The 25,276-nt window shown below is 42.2% G+C and overlaps 2 protein-coding genes across 5 annotated transcripts in view; both read left to right on the forward strand.

Annotated features, from left to right (window-relative positions):
* Nucleotides 1-1,782: 1,782 nt before the first annotated feature.
* The window catches only part of LOC110798655 (uncharacterized), a 48,367-nt gene continuing 24,873 nt past the window's right edge, over nt 1,783-25,276 (forward strand). For 2 of the 4 annotated variants that reach the window (XM_022003839.2, XM_022003840.2), the window contains exons 1-6: nt 1,783-2,000; nt 3,452-3,598; nt 3,704-3,886; nt 5,036-5,118; nt 6,270-6,468; nt 12,315-12,436. In XM_022003839.2, the coding sequence (XP_021859531.1) occupies nt 1,926-2,000; nt 3,452-3,598; nt 3,704-3,886; nt 5,036-5,118; nt 6,270-6,468; nt 12,315-12,436 (809 nt within the window). In that variant the 5' untranslated portion in view covers nt 1,783-1,925. Of the gene's footprint in view, nt 2,001-3,450; nt 3,624-3,703; nt 3,887-5,035; nt 5,119-6,269; nt 6,469-12,314; nt 12,437-25,276 lie in introns of those variants that run through there. The other 2 variants (XM_022003842.2, XM_022003841.2) reach the window with 2 other exon arrangements.
* On the forward strand, nt 17,468-19,839 carry LOC130470342 (uncharacterized). The gene is made up of 4 exons (XM_056840327.1): nt 17,468-17,594; nt 17,842-17,925; nt 18,003-18,698; nt 18,788-19,839. Exons 3-4 carry the CDS (start codon nt 18,021-18,023, stop codon nt 19,586-19,588), a joined length of 1,479 nt encoding a protein of 492 aa, XP_056696305.1. The 5' UTR covers nt 17,468-17,594; nt 17,842-17,925; nt 18,003-18,020; the 3' UTR covers nt 19,589-19,839.

Genomic DNA, 25,276 nt, shown 5'->3' on the forward strand with positions numbered 1-25,276 from the left:
AAGTGGGAGTGGAGGAAGTGAAGAACCAGAGAGAGCTAGGTAAAATTTAGGAGAGAGAATGTAAAAATGAGAAATCTTAAAAATTTTACAAAATTAATTAAATTTTTTCAACTGTAAATATTGAAAAAAAGGAAAAACAAATTCATTTTTCGAAATTCAAATTTTGATTTCAGAATTTTAGAGAGAGAATGGAAAAATAAAAAGAAAAGAAAATGGAGTGGGCCAAACCAACATAACCCACTTGTAATTACCTACATGGCCTTAGTATACCATTTCAATAGTATACCTAGTATAGAATTAGAAAACCTCATTTTATTTGTACTTTATCAATAAATAATTATCTATTTCATCCCTTCCCCAAAAAACACTCGCAATCATTTTTTTTATTGAACTATTTTCAGTTTTCTTAATTACCTTGAATTCTCTCATAGTAGACCTTTTTTTATGAACAGACCGAGTTCTACGTAACGGTACAAAAAATTGAGTTTTAAAACAAATCAAATAAATTATTAAAAAAGTTTGCTAACCAGTTTTAGTTCTTAAACAATATACTCCGTATAGGCGTATACGTAATACTCCAAGTGATAACATATACAGTATATGCCAGTGAAGTTTTTTAAAATAATTTCAAGATCAAAGAAAATTTGCCAAATACAACCCAACAAACTTAACACTTTACGGGTTACAACCCCAAACTTTTATTTTTCTTAATTACAACCTAGAACTTTGTACCTCACTTTAAATTACAACCGGAAATCACTTTCTGGTGAAAATAATCGAATAATGATGTCATTGTTAACATAACTAAATTAAAAAGAACACATTAATAAATAAAAAAAAGCAACTTAAAGTAAATGCCAGTTATTTCCCCCCACTACCCACCCCAATTTTTTCTCCTCTGTGTTCTTCTAGTTCATGCTTGTTTAAGTTCTTCATCCACACACAACAATGTCATCTCTCTCCTATACGAAAAGTAATCCACGAACATTTACATAAAAATACACTTTCTTCATCAATTACTCCGTATACCCAATCCGATAATTCCTCAAAATTATATTCAATTTTTACCCCCAATTTGAAGAATCCTAATTTCTGAAAAAACCCCACTCGAAGAACCCAAGTTTCTGAAAATTCACAAATCAACGAACTTAATTTTTGAATATTCCACAATCCAAAAACCCTGATTTGAAACACCCAATCGAATAACCCCAATTTCTGAGAAACCCCCAACCATATAACGCTATTTTTTTACAAAAAAAAAAATCAATTTCAATATTGAAGCTTTCAACACTGGACCTTTAATGGCGCCCTCCTTCTCTGACATAATTGAAATATTGAGATAGCAAAGTGAAAGAGAATTGAGGAAGGAGTAGAGGATGAGAGAACAATCAATTTATTGGAGTAACGGATGGGGATAGTGGAAAGGTTAGTAATCGAAAGTTGAGAAAAAACTGGTCAAAAAGTTTCATATTTTTTAAATGTATTTTTATTTTTTCAAAATCAATTAAAATTGTTGGAAATGATTAAATGACATCATTTCTAATTGTTTTTGCCGGAAAGTGATTTAGGGTTGTAATTTAAAGTGAGTTATAAAAGTTTAGGTTGTATTTAAGAAAAATAAAAGTTTGAGATTATAAACCGTAAAGTGCTAAGTTTATTGGGTTGTATTTGACAAATTTTCCTGTATGGACCAGGCGAATAACACTAGTTGACCCTCAAAAGGGTCTATCTACTAATTTTGGTTCTACTTTAAAAGGAAGGCCAAAGTTTTGCCATTTGTTCGCTATCTTCCCCATTTCTAATTTCTGACTGTTATTATTTCTGTTGTCATGTCAGTCGTCACTTCCTCTTAAGACATTACTAGAAATTGCTGAGGACAGAGAGAGCGAGAGAAAAACCTTCATCGCGCAACACATTAGACACCCATGGCAGTAGTATGCAGCTACTGCCCACCGGAACTCAAACCTTCGCTATTTCTTGGTCGAACTCCTCCTTTCCTCGTAAGTTCTACTCCACTTTTTGTTGCTGATCGAATTGTCATTTAATTTTCGATATATTTTGTAATTTTCGATTTATATGGCTGAGCTACTTGTCAAATTTGATAGGAAAGTTTGCAAGTTTGTGTATGATATTTTAACTATATGTCCATTTGAAGTAATGTTACCAAGCACATTGAAGTGAGTCGTATGACTATCTGCAAGTTTGGATAAAATTACAGAAAGTATTTTAGTTTTCTTAAAATCGCGCTATTATAAATGTCAAATATGGTTTATACTCTTGTAAGGAGGGTCTAGTGTACTAGGGAGTAACTTGGGGTTTTCAGTTCGACCAATTGACGACTGAGCAAGCTAAGGAGTTCCATTTGAGAATTCCAGTTGTTTCTATTCTTTATTTGATGGTAACGTCTCTATGTCAGTTTAGTTGAGTTTTCGAAAAGGGAGGAGACAGAAAGTGAAGGATTTGACAAACATAATCATCTTTCCGATGTTGGAAATGTTTGGAAGAAATTCGAGTAGTTCAGAGTTAGGAGAATGGTATGTAGTTCTATAAAACTGTCTTTGGTTTACATTTGTTGAGGGTAAGGGAAAAAGAGGGAAGAGAAAGGGAGGTGAGGCGAGGAAAGGAGCGAGCTTTCATTTTCCTTCCAAACCTGTCTAATAATGGAAGGGTTTAATTTATTAAAAGGGGAAGGACAATGGATCCCTCAAGTTCCCTCCCCCCTTCCCCTGTGTCTTATCCAAAGGGAAAATGTATCCCTCACTTTCCCTTCCATCCAAAACTTCCTATCCAAACATATGTAAGCTTTTTATATGTGGATATTCATTTTGTCGGTCCTTCTCTCAAACAACTTATTTGTTCGTAGGCCACGAGCAATTGTATTATATTGTACATCATGATAAGGGGTAACCCCTGTGGAATTTCTGTTCCTAATTGGTATATAGAAAATGTGGAAATTCCTACACTGGTATAAACAAAGCTTTTAAACTTTGTTTGGATAGCAAGATAGAAGGGAAAGGAAGGGGAGGGAAAGATGAGGAAGGGGAGGGGAAAGAAAGGGAGGGAAGGTGGAGCTCCATTTTCCCTCACTCTTCCCCTACCTCCTTCCCCCAACCTTTTATTAACAAGAGAACTTGTCCCTCTCCATTTCTCTTCCCTCCCTCTCTCCGTTTCCTCTTATCCAAACTGTCTTAGTGAGGTAAATAGCTATTTGGAAGACCATAGTTATATTGTGGGATCTAGAATGAGACTGTTATTATTTAGTGATATAGTGCATTGTTATTGTTTCTTCTAGCGCATAACAAGGAGTAACAGTTGGCAATTTGCCAAATCAGAAACGGGAGTATTGGTCTCCTTGATATTGTTGTGTCGCATCTCCTCTGTTCTATTATTTCTGTAACATTATCAGCATACATACTAAGCAGTTTGATTGTGATCTTGAATGAAAATGTAGGGAAAAGTACAATTTCAGCTCATGGCACTGAACTATAGATGCACGTCAAGAATTAATGCCCTTTTTTGGGGACCCAAGAAGGCAGTCGAGCGATATGATGCTTCTCTTTCACTGGGAGAATTCTCTTTGACAGGGTCAGGCTCAGAGGTGTTTCGTGTTTTTGTCTTCAATGGTCAGAAATAGAATAATATGATCACTTAAAAGCTCTTGAGACTTTGACATCTGATTCTGTTTCTATCTCATTTCTGACAGAGGGCTCCAGCTGATTCATTTTTACCCAAGAAGGTTTTTCTTTCAGTTATTTCTTCTATCTCCGAGGTTTCATCAGAAGAATGGGATGCATGTGCCGTAGATATGGACGGACCTGAAAAGTTAAATCCATTTCTTTCTCATGGCTTTCTTTCAAGCTTAGAGGAGTCTGGTTGTTCTGTGAAGGTCTGGCAATCTCTTGAGTACTATTATTTATATTCTTTAGTCAACACACTATTTACATGGAAAATATAATGTTACTTCTTCCATACTATAAACGTTCTGATGATTGCTTGTAGGAGTAATTATCTTAAAACGAATTCTTATGAAAGAAGCACTACTGCACGAGTGCTCTTTTCATTAGCCAATATCTCGATTTTGTCGTGTCTAATTTGGGATGAGATTGTGATCCTCCTCCTTAGTAGTGCAACTTCTAGTTCATGCCCGAGGTTTCCTGAAGGATTGATTATGTGTATCCTAATGGAATTTGATACATATATGACCAGTTTTTAGTAAATGAAATTTTTTAAGTCGTAATTTTGGAAAGAGAAATGGGACGAAGATTATGTCTAATGAAAATATGTGTATACTCTGGGTAACATATATATATATCTGAAGGACTGATTATGTGTATCCTTAGTCTTCCCGGCTAATGATATATGAAGTATGGAAGAAAGCTCCTAAAGCATGGTTTGTTTGCACAATTGCACGTACAGATGCGAAAGTGAATATTTGAACTAATTATGTCCGTACGATTTTCCTTGCATTCTCCTGTAGTTTGTGTCTTTAGAGGAAGAGTCTGCCAAATGCCAATCATCCTTTACTCTTTTGTCCATGAGGACCATGACTGTTTGACACTTACCATTATCCCACTCGGATGCAACCTTCGTCTGTGAAAAATGTTCTTATTGATTTGGATAAAAAGTTTACCTTCCTGAAGTGTGGAAGATGGTTTTGTTGGCAATATAGTGGTCCACTTGGAAGGAATGAACCGACTGATTTTGGGTGGTAGAGCTTGGTCGAGACTTTTGTTTTTTTGGTGGGGGGGGGGGGGGGGTGTTAGTTGGTTCTTGATAGGTTGAGGACTTGTGAATTTTTTCCTTAGCCCTGTTTTTGTACATGGGTGACACCTCTTATATGAAATCTTTGTTACAAAACTCAAACTTCCCCAATCATTTTTCTCGAGACTCTCAGGCTCTCAGCAATATTAGACTTATCACCTGGTGTCCTAGTGCATTTGGCTTTCATGCTTTCAGTTAATTAGGTAGTCTGTTCTCATCTGAATACTTATTCAGTTAATCTCATTCTTACTTGTTCTTACTGAAATTGCTTCAGGAAACAGGATGGGCACCAAAACACATTATTGCGAAGGATGAAGTTGACAATGTCATTGGCGTGGTTCCACTATATCTTAAAAGGTAGTACAGATGCAAAGCTGCTCATTGAGAACTATTGTCATAGTTCCTCCATTCCAAATTAGTTGGTAAGGTCTTTTTGGCACACATATTGAGGTGAAGTGAGAGAGAAAGGCAATAGACAAAAGTACCACACTGTCGTCTACGTGGCTACTCCTCAGCCAACTATACCGAACCATTTCTCTCTCCTCCACAGTCCCATCAGCCATCACCACTACTACCTCCCTCCCTCACAACTCCCCAGCCCCGATACCGAAAAGATCCTTCACTTTCTCCTCCTCCCCCAATTTCCACTGCTGATACCCTGTTTACTGCGACGGCTCCCAATAATCACCACCACACACCTCATCACTCTATCTCTCTCCAAGATCTTGAAACACACCACTATCACCTCCACCTCCACTTTCTCCAAGAACCCGTTGAGAAAATCTCGACTCCTTCCTCACTTGCTTTTTGCCGCGTCAAATTATTTTATGGATACTGAAGAAATCATACCAAATTACTCGTTTCTGGCCCGATCATCCACAAATTCGAATTTGATTTTCACCATTTCCATTGTTGTTGTCGCTACAGATGTGAACATTGCCTTTAGAGGGTGGTGGTGGAGTAGGACTTGAGTTACGGTTTTGAGGATGGTTTTTCTCTCTCCTCCTTCAGTTGAGGTTTGTGAGGGCTGAAACTTGAGGTACGGTTTTGAGGGAGGAGGATTAGAGCAGCGACTGCGAGTTTTGTGATGGTGTGGTCTTGTCGTCACGTCCGGCATGATTCCGAGTTGTTGTGCCTTCTTGTTGTGGTGTGATTAAGATGGGGTGAGGGTGGTGGATAAGTTCAGATTTGGAAGGTGGTGGTGGAGTTGGTGGTCAGGGTTCGCGGCAGTTATGGGTAAGGGGAGGCCCGTAAGGGAGTAGAGAGAAGAGGAGTTAGGGCATTCACGGGAAGGAAGGGAGGAGAGATGAGAAACTGGGGGGGGGGGGGAGGGGGTAAAAGTGACATTTTGACATATAAAACTTACCTGAAATAGAAACATGTCAACTAAAAAGAAACTTCCCAAAAAGGAATATGTGTCAACTAATTTGGAACGAAGGAACTATGTGTCAAATGATTTCTATGCAGATGTATTCACTCTGGTTTGTGTTCCTTAAATGAACATGCAGTCATTCCTATGGAGAATATGTCTTTGATCATTCATGGGCCAATGCTTACTATAGTTATGGTTCGAGGTATTATCCCAAGTTACAAAGTTGTGTACCATTTACTCCAGTTACTGGTCCAAGAATCTTACTTCGTAATACTGCCTGCAAAGATGAAGTTTTCGATATAATGGTATCTGCACTTAAAGATCTAACGGTTAAGGTACTTTCTCTATGATGTAATCTATGCAGCTACTTTTGCAGTTATTTTTACTGTGCTTCCGCGCTTTTACTGTAATCTGACTTAACTGAGTATATACTGACTTTACTAACAAGCATATATTGGCCTTAAAATACAATTTGCCACACCGAGTTTGTACTCTTTGTAACAAAAAAAGCATTTAGGAATTTTTTTTTGAGGGAAATTTAGGAAAATAAATTAATTTGTTTCCCTTATTAGTATTTCTTGTTTCTCTTTCAAAAGATTATGTGTATTAAATGTATTAAATACTACCGTTGAAGTTTATTTTTCCTGTTCTTGATATAATGCAAGGAATTGGCTAATTCCTCGCCCAACCACTATCCTGCTAGACACAAAAACAGAACAGTAGAAAAGAAAAGAAAAGAATAGAGAAAGGTTGATGATGTGTATTACTGATAAAGTGTAGTGTTTACAACTCAAGTAACCCTGAGACTTTCGAGAGGTCTCAAACTCTCCCAACTAAACCAAATACTTCAAGATACTTTCTGGTTCCCTTTTCATCTCCTTTTAAATTATAGCAACACAGTAAAAGACCTATCAATTATGGAAATTAACTAAGAAAAAAACGCAACTTCCTAGGAGACAAAATTCTTTAAGGGCTTTAAGGCTGCATCCACTAAGTGAGCCGTTGCCTCACTTTGCCAAGGTTAATTCCTCTATTGCTTTCTCTGCTCCTTTCTTTCTCCTTGCATATGTCTGCACAAGTGGTGGGTTAGGTCGAGGTATTGCAATACTCCCCCCAAAAAATTCACCTTGTCCTCAAGGTGGAATTCCGGAAAAACGCAGATCAATCATTCGCGCCTCTTCCCATGTTGCTTCAAATTCAGATAGGTCCTTCCATTTCACCAGAGGTGGCAATCCAGACGCTTGTTAACCACTTCGGTTTGACCATCCGTCTGGGGTGGTATGTTGTGCTCCGCTTCAATGACGTGCCTTGCACCCGAAATAGCTCCTGTCCAAAAAATACTAAGCAAAACTCTATCACGGTATGAGACAATTGTTGAAGGAAAACCATGGAGTCTCACGATTTCCTTTAAGAATGCTTCTGTCACACTGATTGCCGTGAAAGGATGCCTCAAACCAATGAAGTGTGCATACTTGGAGAGCCTATCCACCACCACCAGAATAATGTCCACCCCTTTTGATACGGGCAACCCCTCCACGAAGTCCATGGATATGTCTTCCCATATTTGAGATGGAATGGGTTGGGCTTGGCAGGATGCTGTTGGGAGCTCTTGGGAGCTCTTGTTTCGATGACATACTTCACATCTCCTGACATGTTCAGCCACCTCCTTTCTCATTCCCGGCCAAAACCGCTCTTGCGCCACCATTAAGTATGTTTTCACGTCCCCACCGTGGCCACCAGTAGCCGTGTTATGGTATTCTTGCAGTAGTTTAGGAATCGTGGATGAAGACATTGGGATTACCATCCTTTCTTTGTAGGTGACCCTGCCATCCAGTAGCTCAAAATCCCCTTTTAATTCCCCTGCCAGGATACTCTTTTTGATATCTTGAATCGCTGAATCTTTTGCTATCTCCTTCTCCAACTGTTCCCGGTCTACTATTCTCGAGGAAACCATCTCCCCCAACTCTACCTCTCCATGAGTTTTTCTGGAAACGACATCAGCCACGCGGTTAGCAGTGCCCGATATATACTGGACCTCGAAATCGAATGCCATTAATTTGCTCACCCACTTTTGGTGGTCAGCTCACACATCGGCTTGTTGAGTGATAAAGCGTAGACTTTGTTTGATCCGATCTCACCACAAAATGTCTACCCAACAGGTAGTGTTTCCACTTAAGTACAGCAAGGCAAACGGCCATAAGTTCTTTTTCATAAACCGACTTGGAGCGTGCCCTAGGGCCCAAAAGGCGGTTGTAGAAAGCAATGGGCCTCCCTTCTTGCATTAAAACGACTCCCAACCCAAAACCTGAAGCATCCGTTTCCACTACAAACTCTTTACAGAAATTCGGCATAGCTAATAACCCAGGGGCCTCGCACATCGCCTGCTTCAATTTGTTGGACGCCGCTGTGGCCTCCTCCGTCCAACATTTCTTCAAATGCTCCGTCAATCGTCTTGCGATCTGTGCATAGTGGAATACAAACTTCCGGTAATAACCGGTCAGCCCCAAAAACCCGGGGAATTCCCTCAAATTTTTAGGAATGGCCCAATCTGTCATGGCCCGCACCTTCTCCATATCCACTTCCGCCCCTTCACCGGATACCACGTGACCGAGATAAGCCATCTTTGCTTGACCGAATTCACATTTTTTTAAATTAGCATATAGTTTGTGTTCCTCCAACTTACTCAATACTGCTACCAGGTGCTCAACATGTTCTTTCTTGTTTCCATTGTATATCAATGTCATGATATGTGACTTATATTTCCCGCTGGCCGCCACCAACCTACCGCGACCCTCCTCCTTTATCCGGGCTTGAGATCGGCGGTGAATGCCGCATACGCGACACTCACAAGTGAATGCCGCATACGCGACACTCACAGGTGGAGTTTTCCATTGTATATCAATATATCATCAAAAAAGACTAACACAATTTTTCGAAGGAACGGTTGAAATATCTCATTCATTAATGCTTGGAAAGTGGCAGCAAGAAATTCATAGTGTCCTTCGTGCGTGTGGAACGCTGTTTTTGGAGTATCTTCTTCCTTCACTCGAATTTGATGATATCCCACTTCAAGTCCAATTTAGAGAACACTGGTTCCCCATGTAGTTCATCTAGCAGCTCATCGATAATTGGGATAAGATACTTGTCGGGTATGGTTTCCCTCCTAAGTGCCCTACAGTCCACACAAAAGCGCCATGAGCCATCCTTTTTCTTCACAAGGGGGCGTTTGGTTCACCTTAAAAAAATAATTTTCAGGTCCAATAAGTTCATATAACTTCCAATAAGTTCAGATAAGTTTCGATAAGTTTTAATGAGTTCCAATAAGTGTCAAAAAGTTTCAATATTAATAATATTATTATATATATTATTTATTACTATTACTATTATTAGTTTTATTATTTAGTATTAGTATTATTATTGTTATTATTATTAATTTTTTATTAATTTTTTTATTAATTTATTATTATTATTTTTTTTTTTTTTACTTAATACGAAGTATTAATTATTATTATTTATTATTTATTATTTATTATTTATTATTTATTATTATTTATTATTATTATTATTATTATTTATATTTATTATATTATATTTATTAATTATTATTATTATTATTTTATTTATTTATTATTTGTTATTATTATTGTTATTATTATTTGTTACAACAACAACAACAACAACAACAACAACAAGAAGTTCAGGTCAAATAAGTTGAATATAGCGCACCCTAAGACCGGGCTAGAAAAGGGGCTACTTGAAGGTTTGATGATCTCTGCCATTAACATCTCTTTAATCAATTTTTTTATCTCATATTTCTGAAATTGATGGTAGCGGTATGGTTTAACCCCAACCGGGTTGCTCCCCTCGCGAAGGATGATTGAATGCTCTCTCCTACGAACCAGTGGTAACCCACCTGGCATCTCAAAAACCGACTGAAAGCTCTCTTAATTCCCTTAGTACCTGTGCTTCAACCTCAACTGTATTACCCCCGCCTCCAGTTCGTTGAGTTTTAGCAGAACTCCTCCCCGTCCTTACGAAGAGTCCGTATCATGGCTTTCAATGAAATTCGGGTACGGACCAGCGATGGGTCCCCACACAATTGCACAGTTCTGTCTTCCATTTGATAACTCATAGTCTGCAGCTTCCAATTACTCTTAACCGTGCCCAGTTTCTCTAACCATTCAATACCCAAAATAATATCAAAATTCCATGAACTTAGAGGAAGGAAATTCTCCCTCCCACCTCATCATTCAACATTACCTTTGCGTGTGTGATGAAACCATGGTGGTGGTGCTCTACCTTTGGGTCGTATGTGCTCCAGTACCAATTGCAAGGAATTGGTTAATTCCTCGCCCAGCCACTACCCTGCTGGACACAAAAACAGAACGGTAGAAAAGAAAAGAATAGAGAAAGGTTGAAGATGTGTATTTCTGATAAAGTGTAGTGTTTACAACTCAGTAACCCCCGAGACTTTCGAGAGGTCTCAACTCTCCCAACTAAACCAAATACTTCAAGATACTTTCTGGTCCCTTTCCCTCTCCTTTTAAATTATTGCAACACAGTAAAAGACAAAACTAATTAAGGAAAAGTAACTAAGACAAAAAGTCAGCTTCCTAGGAGACACAATTCTTTAAGGGCTTCAAGGCTACATCCACTAAGTGAGCCGTTGCCTCACTTTGCCAAGGTTGATTCCTCTGTTGCTTTCTCTGCTCCTTCCTTTCTCCTTGCATATGTCTGCACAAGTGGTGGGCTAGGTTGAGGTATTGCATATAAGTGCTTATTTAAGCAGGGAGATGGGAGAGAAAAAATGGTCCCAGTTATTGTCTAAATAAATCAGTTTGGATAAACTAAAATGTTATTTTGGGATGGGCCGGATGGCTAATTTTCAAAATTTTGGTGACTTAATTAGATTGTGGGAATATTGATTACATATTAATTGTCACTTGGCTTCTCCTAAGTACTTCCTGCTATATAAACCAATTATTGGCTACTTGCCGTCAGAATATCTGTCTGCTGTATACTCAGTAGAAAATAACAACAGTAACTAGGGATCCTACCACTGGCCACTGATTACCAGCCTAGCCTAGTTGAAAGGCTGTTTGCAAACACTTGTATGATATATTTGTTTAGAAAAACGAGACACAGGAAGGAAAATGTTTGAAGTTAGAGCACCAGAATATTTTTCTTTCTTGTAAACAGAAAACGGAGGGGGTGGGGATGACTTAGTGAAGATTAATAGAATCTAACTCAAGACGCTTGACATTTTTTTTAGTGTGGATCTGTGGCTAACTGGTTGAGAGGTTTGATGTTTATTGTGAGGGCAAGCGATATACTTTCATTCTGTGTATTGTATTTCATTTTGTGGGACAAGTAATAAATTATTAAGCTTATGGGCTTGCATGGCTCACTTCAAGGAAAGGGAAAAATATATCATGAAAATGAGACGAGGAGAAGACAAACCCCTTCTCTTTCTTCTATTCATATGTCACTGGATGCACCACTGGAAGGGGCAGTAGTAATGAGGCGCGGTATGAGGTAGAAATGTTGCAGGGCAGAACATGGAGTTGTATTTTGGTTGACTGGAGGGGATGCTGTTGGTTGTGGTGGTGGATGGGATGATGGTTGTTGGCGGTTTATAGCTGGACGGTGGCTGTAAGCAGTCGGAGGGGGTGAGTTGGCTATGATATTTGTGGTGGTTTTAGGTTGGGTTGTGGGTTCTTTGTCCGGTAATGGGCCAAGTGGCTCTTTGTGTTTTAGTTTCCTGATTCCCGAATATGGAGGAACTTGATTCTGTAGGAAGGGTTGCAGAATTATGATTTCTTGTACCATGGATTCATGGAGATGCATTGTATACTGAGAGTAGAGCATTATGTGATTCGATTTTGAAAATGATGTATGATGGAATTTGAAGGATTTCTTGATTTTTGAGTAAAATGGTTAACACATTAAATTGTTGTTTTGTGGTGTTTTAATTTTCAAAATTTTTGTATTGTAGTAAGAAAATGGATATGAACTTGGACATTATCAAGACCAGTATCTTAAAATTGACTTTGATAACACACAAAGTAGAACATTAAGAAAGAAAGAAACCTCTACTGTCTTTAGCTACTCATCAAACACTCAAAGCAGTGATTCATTAATTTTTTTAATATTATTATAAATTCTATATATCTTGTACCAGTTCCAGGTGTCGTCGATGCATGTTACGTTTGCAAATGAACGTCAGTGTCATGGAATGAAAGACAAGGGCTTCCTTCAAAGAATAGGCATGCAATACCACTGGAAAAATCGGAATTACAAGAAGTAAGTAAAGTAGAACTTGGTACCATATGCATCCCTCTCGGGGAATTACTTATTAACATTGGCTCTCTGGTCTTAGTTGCGTGCATATAATTGACAGGGACGTGTTTTCCATTCCCTTATAAAGTAATTCCATTCTTCATTCTTGTCCTTTTATTTTTCCTTTTCTGTATCTGGTATGGTTTAACGGGTGATGGGAGGGAAGAAGTTTATGAAAGATAAACTTCCAATAAAAGACGAGTTTCAGCCAATTCCAGAGACATCGGCACTTGCCATTCTAAATATTCTCCAAGCATCGTGTCTTACACGATGACAAGTAAACAAAATAATGCCACATATGATGCCATATAAACAAAATTTGGATATAGTTTTGTTTTTGTGAAACTAGCTTCTACAGTGTGTATGTATAAAATCAGTCACAGTTTCCTACAGATCTTATAAATTTATAATATTTACACCATCAAAATTTGTGTTATTTCCTAATCGATGAAAAAATAGACCCACTTCCATCAGAATAACATAGAGAAAATATACATGTATATGTTGCCTAATATAACAATAATTTCAATTGTGCTAGGAGTATAATGGCTTTTAAGGAATGTATATGTAGTTTTAAATCGGTTTATTAATTTAGTATAGTTTCATTTGGATTTGGTTTGTTTATTTGTATTTTGGTAATCTATAAATATACGTCAAATGATATGAACGATTAACTTACAATATGTTTTAACCATAAATTACAAATTTGGATTTAATAAAACTGATCCCTGTTGTAGGCCGGTCAAAACAGTTGTAACTAAAATATAAAGCTTAGTTTTTATCCATGCCATGAGACAATGACACTTGGCGGCTTAAATTTTTGCGAATTGACGTACATCATATAAAGACAATTAAGCATAATCATGCCACATACAACTAGGGATGGGCATGGGTCTAGGACCCGACCCAGACCCTGTTGGATCCGCCCCATTTTTTAGGGCCTGGGTCCAATTTTGTTAGACCCATTGGATTTGGGGCAGATCTGGGTCCATTTGTTAATAAACGGGATTGGGTCCAAAATTTTTAGACCCAGACCGGTCCATATCCGACACATGGACCCATATCAATGAATAAAATTACAAAAATATTAATTTGTCTTATTTTTAGGCGCGCATATTTTTTACATTACATTGCATGGGAAGTGATGATAAATGATCACTAATGGCCTATAATAACTTATGATATTTTATTCACGAATGTGATGATAAATGATCACTAATGGCCTAGAAAAAAATTTAGTGACAAAAAAGGTTAAAATTAATAAAATATCAAGACCATTTTGGACCCATTTTTTGACCCCATACCTACCCATTGGATCCGGGTAAGGGTCTGAAATTTTCAAACCCAATGGATATGGGACGCGTCAGGATCCACGTGAAAAATATTGGTCTGGATCTGGGTCTCACTAGACCCGCCCCATGTCAATCCCTACCTACAACGCCATGTAAGCTATATTCAAATAGATGTTTTTACCATGGAATAATGTAAGAGTTCTTTTCCTATAAACTTCAAATGTGTACGCAAAAAATAAATTATAACTTCAAATACCAATATTTAAATTTGTAATTTTACATCGTTAGTTTTGTTTGAAAGGTACTCTAAAACAAGATCCATTTATGATGTATTTTATTCAATTTTAATTAATAGATCCAATTTCCTAATATAATAGCATAAAGAAAGAATGAAAAAATATACGTATTTGTTACAAATTTTTAGAATTTAGCATAAAGGAAATCGTTATTGTAATATACAAACATACTCAAGTTCATATATGAAACCTTCTTTTTGGATTCGTTTTTTGTATACGTTAGTCACTGCAATCTATATATTCATTTACAAAACTATTATTAGACCAAATTACCTGGTAAACCACTAGGACATCAACAAGTAGAATATTCATTCAAAACACTATTTTGCTTTCTTTTGTACCCATTCCCCGTTAAATCAACATTAATGAAACAAAAAGTGTCCCTTTTTAGATAAACTAAGGTGGATTGTAGTTTAATGTAAGTAGGTATATGTAGAAGAAATAATTCATAAGTCCTTTCAGATTTATACTCTAATTGGTTGAGGTATAATGTTTTACTTTTTGTTGATTTGAGTCTTGAGTAAAATGATTTCTAGGAGTAAAAGTCAGATGTATTACATTGTTCTCATAACAGAAGGGAAGGGGTAGTGATGATACTCCCTATGTATCTTGTCTAAAATTCTGTGGTGTTTAATACTTTTTTGGAAAATTGGCCTTAATAACACTTATTATGGTCAAGGTGCATAGAACGATACAAACTAACACGGGAACATCATACAACACAAACTATCACCCTAGGAGCATGCAGTGACATACATGAGTCCAAAAACCCGAGATTTCGCCTGAAATTCTATTGATCCCTCGTTTTTTTTAATACTCAATTATTGTAGACTCTTGTTTTGAGGAGAGGTGAGTGAGTGTAAGTAAAATGTAGAAAAGGTAAGAAAGATGTAGACATGTAGTAAAATAATGGGTAATAATTGGTAAAGTAGGAGAGAGATGACGGAAATGTTTAATTATTGTGGGGGAAAGGGGTGTGATGGTAAAATATGTATATCGAAAATATAATAAAGTAGAAGTGGGTAGAACAAACTAAACACCCCTTTTTGGAAAGTGGGTACAAAAAAAATACAGGAGGGAGTATTCACAATTTTTTTTTTTTGAGGTAAACTCTATTACTTCCTCCGTTCTGGAAATATCGCATCATTTGTTTTTTACACTATTCACATTACGACTGTGGGCATTTTTTGTGATTCGTACGTAAGGAAATTTTAGTAATGTGGGGTAATGTTAGATTCGTATCTGTTCCGGTGTTGTAAAGATGGAAACAATGGGCTTCGAATGAAGGCCCCTTTTGTATGTGTTGAAGATCTTGCTTGTTTGAATGAGTGGAGTCCGAATTCACCTGCACAAGAGCAAAGTTACTAGCCTCGGGGGTGTTTCCGAGGAAAGCCCCTCCGATGCCTAAGTAAGAATGATGCTCGGATTCTAGAGAGAAGTTCTCTAGAAGAGTAGTCTTAAGGCGGTAAATTGGACGTACCTTGAGGTGTGAGCCTTGGCGGCCTATTTATAGTGTTTGCATAATAAATGCCCATAGGTCATTTATTGCTTTTGGGCCTTGGGCCTTGATGGATGGCTGACTAGCCATTGGTGGGTTTGATGCTGTTTGTTTAGAGCCATTGGGCTTTGAACTTAGTGGCCCAATTGAGAATCAATTGGGAGCCCAAACAACATGCCCCCCAGACCCGGTCCATTTAGAATTAAATGGGTGGGTTTCCAGCTGTCAGAAGTCCGAAAGTTCCCTCTCTTTTTTGAAAAGAGATGATTTGCATTGATGACAAGTGTTGGGAGTTGTATCGTGTCGTGGAGATCGTGGGTTGAGGAAGTTGATGCGCCCTTTTCTTTTCTATAAATACTGGGTGCTTTGCTCTCTTTGAACTTTTTATTCCTTCTTTCAAACCCATTCTCTCTCTAAATTCCGGCGATCGCAGTGCAATTTGCTTCTTCAGATCTACGAAATTCGGCCAACTTTAGACTTCGGGAACTTGTGTTGTTCGTTTTATCGGCGAATTCCGCTTCGGAAAAAGGTAATTTGTTTCTGAATTCTCCTTTTTTTCTTCGTTTTTCCTTCTACCCCTCAATCTCAACCCTAGACCGAGAATTCGCGGCCATGGCAAAGAATAGGGGCAAGAGCAAGTTCGTCGTTGATTCCTCTAGTGAGAGGGAGAACGTGCCTTCGGGAAGGTTACCGAAAACTTCGAGGGGTCGGCCTTCGGAGAGGCCGGTGGAGAGGCGTTCGACTGGTTGGGATGCTTCAAAAGATGACGTTGTTGGCGGGTCTAGCGTGTCTGAACGCGCAACTTCTGGTAAGAAAGCTGGCTCTTCGGGTGTGCGCCGCTCTTACCCTGAGTTTCCAGTTCATTGGACTGAAGCTGATCCGCAGGGTAAGTATGCCCCAATTCTGCATGAGACCACTAAGATCGATGGTCCCTTGGAAAAATCGGTCAGTGGTGACTGGTTGGTGGAGGCGAAGCTGGGGAACTACCATCGGAGAGCCGAAGAGTTATACGGAATCCAGCACGCCTTGGGGTACTGGTGCGAGCTTCCCGACCAGGAGCGTCCTCGGGTGACTCATCCGCCGAGGGGGTTCATCTCTGTGTATACTCATCATTTGGAGAACGGTCTCCGCTTTCCTTTGGATCCCTTCGTTTCCGAGCTCCTGGTGTCGTACAACATCAGTTTGGCCCAGCTTACCCCCAAATCTATGAGGCACATCATCGGATTTAGATGGGTGTGCGATTTTATTAACTTTCCATGCTCTGTTGCCGTGTTTCGGGATCTGCACGATCTGTCTTTCAACCATGCCTCCAAGGGAGATGGGTATGGTTGGTGGACCATCATCAACAAAAGATCCCGAAGGAAGGGGGAGCCGAACTACATTACGGCCTACCCTTACCTCAGCTCTGATCATAATTGGAAGACGGAGTGGTTGTTTGTTCGTGTGCCGACAGATCCGAAGCATCCACATTTTTACCGCCCTCCGAAGTGGTTTGTGACTCCTGATCCTGATATGCGAAGCGTGGCTGCTCCGGATCGGAACCATCACCACTACGTGGATCTCCTCCAGTGGTTTTTGGCTCGGGAGGACAACTACAAACTGCCGTCCAACTGGCTCCCGAACCTCAACTATATCTTGCGGGAGGACATTCTTGCTGTTGCCGGTCTCAGTAGGATTTTTGACAGGGGTAGGTGTCTTTCGGCTGGGACCGTGCTTTAGTAAGTTTGTCCTCCTCCTTTTTGTCTCGTTTTATTGACTTTGCTTTGTGCTTTGTTTCTGCAGAGTACGGCTTTAGATGCGTTGATCCTGTGGTCTTGGGCATTTCTTTGGATCTGAAGACCATTCACGACTCGGCCCCTGATTACAAGTTCGGGAAGGAAAATCCTCGTAATCCTCGTTTGAAGGATTACGTGCTGTCTCCGTCGGGTGTCGCTCGGATATCTGAAGTTCGAGCTGATCCGTGGGATTCTGCCTCTTCTCCCGAAGCTGTTCCGGTGAAAGTCGTGCTCCCTGATTTGAGGACAACCTCGGATCCGGTGAGTGTTTCTATATCTCGAAATCTTTTGTTTGTCTTTCTTTCTGGTTGGCCGTCGGCTAACGTCTTGGTCCTGGACCATCTTTTTAGGGTCCTGGGACTGACGCTGTGCCGCGTGCCGTTCCTTCGGTTTCATCTCCGGCTCGGATAGATATCTCTTTATCTAGGAACCGGGTACTTCGCGTTTTTTCTTTTTTCCTTCCTTTGTCTTCTTTTACATTTATTGACCCTTGGTCTCCTCTGTTTAGGATCAGCGCAAAAGGAAGGGCAGCACTCTTTTGAGGCCTTCTGCGCATCCGAAGAAAGCGAAAGCTTCTCAGTCTTCGGAGAAGGTATTTGTTCTGACTTGGAGCCTTTGTGATCCGTTCTCTCTTTTTCTGAAACTGACCTTTGAGCGTTTGCCCTGTAGGAAGAAGTTTCGGAAGTCATGCCTCCTCCCAAAAATCTCCTTCACTTCATGCCCTTGCCAGGGCAGAAGTTGAAGAGTGTGGTGGTTGCGGAACCGCCGCCCGTGGACCAACCGTTGGCCGAGGAAGATACCATCCCCTCTCCGCTGAAGCCGTCTGCTGCTTTGGGGATCGAGATTCAGGATATAACCAAGGTGATGGAGGCAATTGAAGCCGACCTTGTTCCTGGCTCGGATGTCCCTACTGTGGCCGAGCGGAAGGAAGAATCTGCTGACGTTTCTCTCGCAAGGGAGAGAAGTCCAGATAAGGAGATGGTGGATCTCACCGATGCTCACATGGAGGTTCCCGAAGCTGAGAAGGAGGTCCCTTCTGCTGAGAAGGAGCAACCCGAGCAGGGTCTGACGAGGAAGAGGCGCCACTCGACCTTGGGCTCTACTTCGACCTCGGCCCTGGATAGACTGATCCACGCTGACCCTTGCTCGGATGTTCCGCTGAAACGGATCCCCGAGGAGGTAAGGGAGGCGATGGCTCGCTATGCTAGGGCTCCGGTTTTGGGGGAGAACCCCATGGCTCACGTGGGATCTTTGGTGGGTCCCGAAGCTGCACGGGAGAATCTTCTTCGGGCCAACCCGCAGTGGAGGGTTCCTGGAGCTGAGGAGAGGAACCCAGCTATGATGGCTCAGTATTATCTGAATGAGGTAAGTGTTGGAAATTTTGTTTTGAGTTCCGTTTTTGGTTTGTTGTTTTCTTCTTTCCTCATCTTTTCTTGTCTTTTCTTCTTTCCCAGGCTGTTTTCTGGTCCTCGTTCGCTTCCGAGTGTAGCTCGGTTGAGGAGAGGCAGTTGAGGAGGTATCAGGAGGCTTATGCTCGTGATATCCCTGTCTTGGACCAGAAGGCTGGGCAGCTCATGGCCGAGATGGTGGACCTCAAGCTACTGTACCTTCAGTACAGTCGTGAGGCTAGGGAATCGGCTGAGCAGATCGGGGCCGAAGTTGGGAAGCTTACTTTCCGAGTCGAGGAGGATGCTGAAAAGATAGCTTCCTTCGACAAGGAGAGGAAAGAAATGGCTGCCAAGTTTGCGAGCGAACTTGAAGAAAAAGACAGTCTTCTCAAGGAGATGACGTCTAAATTTGAGGCGGCCATTAAGCAGAGCCAGGAAGCGGAGGCGAGGCTTGTTCAGTTTGTTAAAAATCGGGAGATTGTTCAGAACCAAGCTGACAAGGTGCCCGTTCTCCAGCTGAAGATCCGAGAGAAAGATGCTGCCATTCGGAAACTGGAGCAAGAGAGAGTTGACCTCTACACTGCTGATCAGTGTAGGGAGCAATACTGGAATGGCATCCTGGGCGCTCGGCGGATGTTCGCGAAGCATATGCCTCTATTCCCTTGGAATGAGAAGGTTCCGCTCTGGATGAGGGCCCAGGATCACTTGGTGGAGTGCCAGGCCGATCGGGACGAAGCTGAAGCTGAACGCCAAGCTGCTCTTGCAGAGGCTCGGGCCCAGAAGGCGACTTCCGAAGGTGATACTACTGCTGGGGGTTCTTCGAAGGATGCTCCCCTGGGGGATGCTCCTGAGACTCCCAAGAGTTAGGGATTCGGGCAGTCGTCTTCTTCAGAGTCGGTCGGTTCCAGTTGAGGACTTCCGAACATGTGCTTGCCTTTCCCCCTTTTGCCTCGGCGCTGCGTTGTACTCATTTCTTTTTGCTTTCTTAGTACTTCGGTAGGCCGGTATTGTCTGTTGATGGCTGCCGATTTTAACTGTTTCATTTTGTTTTCAATTTTTGAGGTTTTCAATGTATTTGTACTTCCCCCAAATATTGAATAAAAAATGAATGTTTGTTACTTGGCTGCTTCTTTTCAACTTGTTCTTTCGCAATTTTAGGTCTTTAAATCCGTAGACTTGCTGAAAACCTTTTGATCTTGCGAGCTCTTTAAATCCGTAGATCGGTTAAGAGACTTTTTAACTTTTGCGAGTTCTTCAAATCCGTAGATCTGCTAAGAGACTCTTTGACTTTGTGAGTTCTTCAAATCCGTAGATCTGCTAAGAGACTCTTTAGTTTTGCGAGTTCTTCAAATCCGTAGATCTGCTAAGAGACTCTTTAGTTTTGCGAGTTCTTCAAATCCGTAGATCTGCTAAGAGACTCTTTAGTTTTGCGAGTTCTTCAAATCCGTAGATCTGCTAAGAGACTCTTTAGTTTCCAGACTCTTCAAATCCGTCGATCTGCTCAGAGGTTTGGATTGTTCTTCCGATCTCTTGTGGTTCGGAAACCTGGGCAAGAGATCGCTAGTCTGCCTCTTTAGTTATGCCTTCGGCGATCCGTGGATCTGAGCCGGAGTTTTATAACTTGATTCGAGCGACTGTTTGTTACGAACAAATTTTATTAGGGTACCGCGAATCCGAGGATTCTGGACGATTCCCTGAAGTGTATGATTTGGTCATTTCTTGCATTTTATCAAGGAATGGGCAAAGTCAGCCTGTTTTTAGTCTCGGATTGATCAGATCCGAGGCTGCATATATACATAAAGGGACAATAATTATAGAGATAAGTTTAATGAAACACATGGTGCCAATGGCTTTCCTCTTCTCATTAAACAACTTACTTGGTTTACAGACAGAGATCATACAAAATATTTCTTGAGAACATCGGTATTCCAATGGTTCTTCAGAATTGTTCCATCTAACTGTTTCAGCATATACGTGCCTGGCCTTTTTTCGGAATGGATGATGTATGGTCCTTCCCAAGTGGCTGAGAGTTTGCCATGGATCCGTCCTTTCTGAACCGAGGCGGCGTTTCTGAGTACTAGATCACCGACTTTTAGGGGTCTGGCGTTGACTCTTCGGTTGTAATGCTTGTTGACCCTCTGCAAATAGGCTGCGTTGAGTGTCCTTGCATCGTCCCGAGCTTCGTCCAGTAGATCGAGAGCTTCGGATAGAAGTTGATTGTTGCTTTCTCCTTGGAGCCCATCATACCTGTTGTATGCCTGGATCCTCAGGCTTTCTGTTCCGATTTCCACAGGGATGACAGCTTCGGATCCGTATACAAGGTGGAACGGTGTTTGTCCGGTAGCTTCTTTTTCAGTGGTCCGAAGGGACCATAGCGTTCCGGGTAGCTCTTCTAACCATTTGTTTTTGTCATCCTCGACTCTTTTCTTGAGTGCGTTGAGGATGAGTTTGTTAGCAGCTTCGGCTTGCCCGTTGCTTTGTGGGTGACAGACTGCCGAGTACGCTAGGTGTATGCCGAACTGTTTGCACCACTTTTGCAACGGGGTGTTGTCGAACTGTTTCCCGTGGTCGAAGACCATCAGTCTTGGTATGCCGAACCTTGTGATGATGTTCTGCCATATGAACTTGCGGACCTGAGGTTCGGTGATGGAGGAGACAGCTTCGGCTTCGATCCATTTGCTAAAATAGTCGACTCCTACAATCAACCACTTCTTCTGGTTCGTCGCTGAGGGGAAGGGACCAATGATGTCTAACCCCCACTGTGCGAATGGTAAGGGATACAGTGTTGATTGTAGGGTTTGAGCTGGTTGATGGATGGCTGGTGCGAACTTTTGGCATTTCTCGCATTTCCTTGCCATCTGCTTTGCCTCGGAAACCATAGTGGGCCACCAGTACCCAGCCCGAAGGGCTTTATGTGCTAATGTCCTACCTCCAATGTGGTTTCCGCATATCCCGAGGTGGATTTCCCTTAGGATGTAGTCAGCGTCTGTTGGACCCACACATTTTAGCAGCGGAGCAGAGAATGATTTCCTCATGAGCTCTCCTTCGGCGCTGATGATGAACCATCTGTTGAATCTTTTCAGTTTTCTCGCTTGCAGCTTATCTTCGGGAAGTTCTCCCCTTTCTTTGTATGCAACTACTGCGTCTATCCAGCTAGGTTCGGAACGTAAGCTGCATACTGTGGTGGGTAGCAAGTCGATGCTTCTCTCTTGGTGAACTTCCACGTGGACCGACTTGTTTAGGTCAATGAGTGTTGAGCTTGCGAGTTTTGACAGTGCGTCTGCTTGCGTGTTCTGTCCTCGGGGAATGAGGATGACTTCAAAGGATCTTAACTTTGACGTTAAGGATTTAATTTTTGCTAAATAGGCTGTCATGCTGGGCCATTTGGCCTCATACTCCCCTCGGATCTGGTTGGCTACAAGCTGGGAATCAGTTTTGAGGCGAACATGTTCGGCCTCCAGGGATAAACAAAGCTCTATCCCTGCGATTGCGGCCTCGTATTCGGCCTCGTTGTTGGTTGCTTTGAAGCCGAACTTCAATGCATACTCTATGCTTTTCCCCGTCGGGGGGATCAGTACAACTCCCGCCCCTGAGCCGTTTATTGTGGAAGATCCGTCAGTGAAGACCTCCCAAGTGCTTTTCGTATCATCCAACATTTCCTGGTATGAGCACTCGGCCAAGAAGTCTGCCAATGCTTGTGCTTTGATTGCTGTCCTCGGCTGATATTTGATGCCGAACTCTGATAGTTCGAAGGCCCAGGCAGCCAATCTTCCTGACCTCTCTATTTTGTCGAGTACTTTTTCGAGCGGTTGGTCAGTTAGCACTGTGATCTGGTGGGAGTCGAAGTATGGCCTCAGTTTTCGTGCAGCTACCACTACTGCATATGCGACTTTCTCGATGAGTGGGTACCGGGTTTCGGCCCCTGTGAGTGTTCGGCTGGTGAAGTAGATTGGCTGTTGCTTCTTTTCTTCTTCCCGAAGAAGCACTGCGCTGACGGTTCCAGGGCTAACTGCGACATATAGGTACAGGGTTTCCCCCTCCTTTGGTCTGGCCAGTGTCGGCAGTTGAGCTAGGTGGGCTCTGAGTTGCTGAAAAGCTTCTTTTTGCTCCTGTTCCCATATCAGTTCGGGATCCACTTTCCTCGGGACCCCTTTTTTCTTGACTGGTTCTGCTTCTCCTCCGGGGAGGTTCTTTGGTTTCAGTGCTTTGAAGAAGGGGGCTCCCTTATCCGAGGCCTTTGATATGAACCTTGTTAGTGCGGCTAACCTGCCGGTTAGCCTCTGCACATCTCTCTTGGTCTTCGGCTCGGGTAAATCCAATGCCGCTTGGACTTTGTCCGGGTTCGCATCAATTCCTCTTTCGCTCACCATGAATCCGAGGAATTTACCTGACTTCACCCCGAAGACGCATTTTTTTGGGTTCAGCTTCATGCTGTATTTCCTCAGATTTCCGAAGGTCTCTGCCAGGTCTTTGACGTGGTCTTCCTCCTTGATGCTTTTTACGATGGAGTCATCCACATAGACCTCCACATTCCTCCCTTTCTGGTCGGCGAAGACGTGATCAACTAGCCTCTGGTAGGTGGCTCCGGCATTTTTCAAGCCGAAAGGCATCATTTTGTAGTTGAACACTCCTGCGCTTGTGATGAACGCTGTCTTTGCTCTGTCATCGGGGTGCATGAATACTTGGTGGTAGCCTGAAAAGGCATCCATGAAGCTGAGCAGTGCATGGCCGCTGGTGGAGTCAACCAATTGATCTATCCTTGGCAGGGGATAGCAGTCTTTGGGGCAGGCTCGGTTCAGGTCTGTGAAATCTACGCACATTCGCCAGGAGCCGTTCGCTTTTTTGACCATCACCACGTTGGCCAGCCATTTCGGATACATGCATGGTTCAATGAATCCGGCCTCCTGCAACTTTTTCACCTCCTCGGCGATGGCTTTGTTTTTCTCCGAGGAGTAGTTCCTCTTTTTTTGCTTGACTGGCCGAGCTTCAGCGTTGACGTCCAGCTTGTGACAAATCAGCTTCGGATTTATCCCTGGCATATCTGCTGCTGACCATGCAAAGATGTCTTTATGATCCCTGAGTAATCGGATCAAATCGATTCGGAGTCCCGAGCTTAGGCCCTTGCCTATTCGGACGCTCCTGTCTGAATCCTCTTCGAGGAAGATATCCTCCATTTCTTGATCTGGTTCGGGAGATAGGGTTTCGGGGCGGGCATCAACTTCTGCGGGAGACAAGCTGCTCGTGCTTGCTCTTCTCCTTTTTGCCTCGCTTTCCTCTCCCTTAGCTCCTTTTTCTTCCTCGGGGCCGTCCTCTAGTTTGGGCTTTCGGACAGCAGTGTGGCAGGTTCTTCTCGCCACTTCTTGATCACCTCTGATTCGTTCGGCGAATCCTGCATCCGAGACGTATATCATCAGCTGGTGGTATGTGGAGGGGACTGCTTGCATCTTGTGAATCATGGTTCTCCCCATGATTACGTTGTATACGGAATCGCAGTCCATCACCAAAAATTCGTCCCGAAGGGTTTTTGCTGCCTGGCCTTCGCCCACTGTGACTGGCAGGGTGATCTTTCCTCGAGGGATAGCTGCGGATCCGTTGAATCCGATCAGAGGATAACTGACTTTCGTCAGTGCTTCCTCTGGCTCTTCGAGGATCAGCTGCTCGAAGCAGTTTCTGAAGATGATATTGACGGCACTTCCTCCGTCGACTAACACTCGATGTACGTTGTGGTTATTGAGGTCCATGGAGATGACCAGAGGATCGTCATGTTTGTACTGGACTCCGAAGCAATCATCAGCAGTGAAGGTCATGTTCGGGGGGTGTGGCTGGTTGTCTCCCACCGCGCTGAAGTTGACCCGATGGGAGAGGGCTCTTAGGTGTTTTTTGCTGGCCTGGCCAGACTTCTGTCCCCCGAACACCACTAGGATGTCATTTTTCTTGTGCCCTGTTGCTTCGTAGACCCTTTTCTGGGGTTGCTCGTGTTGTTTGCCGCTTGCGGCCTTTTCTTTTTCCTCCCTTCGGTCTAACAAGTATTGTTTCAGGTAGCCTCGGCGAACGAGGTCCTCAATGTTGTCTTTCAGCGAGTTGCATTCTTCGGTATGGTGACCGAAGTCATCATGGAACTCGCACCATTTGTTCTTGTTTCTCCGAGCTGGGTTGGACTTGAGCTTCCCAGGTAGTTTCCACTTTTCGTCATTTCTATTGAGGCTGAATATCTCCTTTCGGGGCAGAGCTAGTGGAGTGTAGTTGGTGTACTTGGGTTGAAGTTCACCCCTTCTCCCGTCTTTCTTCGGGCTCATCTCTCTAGCTCCTACTTTCTCTTTCCCCTTCCTTGAGCTGCCCTCGGGCTTGCTCTGGGTATTCTTTGTGTCTCTCGGATCCGACGATCCCTTCAATCTTGCAGCGGCCTTGTTGAACTCTTCGGTTCTGATGAACGCATCAGCCATTTGGAGCACGTCAGCTATTCTGGAGGGGTTCTTCATTGAGAGTTCGTCACGGAACTTCCCTTCCTGGAGCGCGTGTGCTTCAAGGCGAAGATGGCCACGTCTGGCTGCAAGT

The sequence above is a fragment of the Spinacia oleracea genome, chromosome 3 (genome assembly GCF_020520425.1).
Source record: "Spinacia oleracea cultivar Varoflay chromosome 3, BTI_SOV_V1, whole genome shotgun sequence".
NCBI lineage: Eukaryota > Viridiplantae > Streptophyta > Magnoliopsida > Caryophyllales > Amaranthaceae > Spinacia > Spinacia oleracea.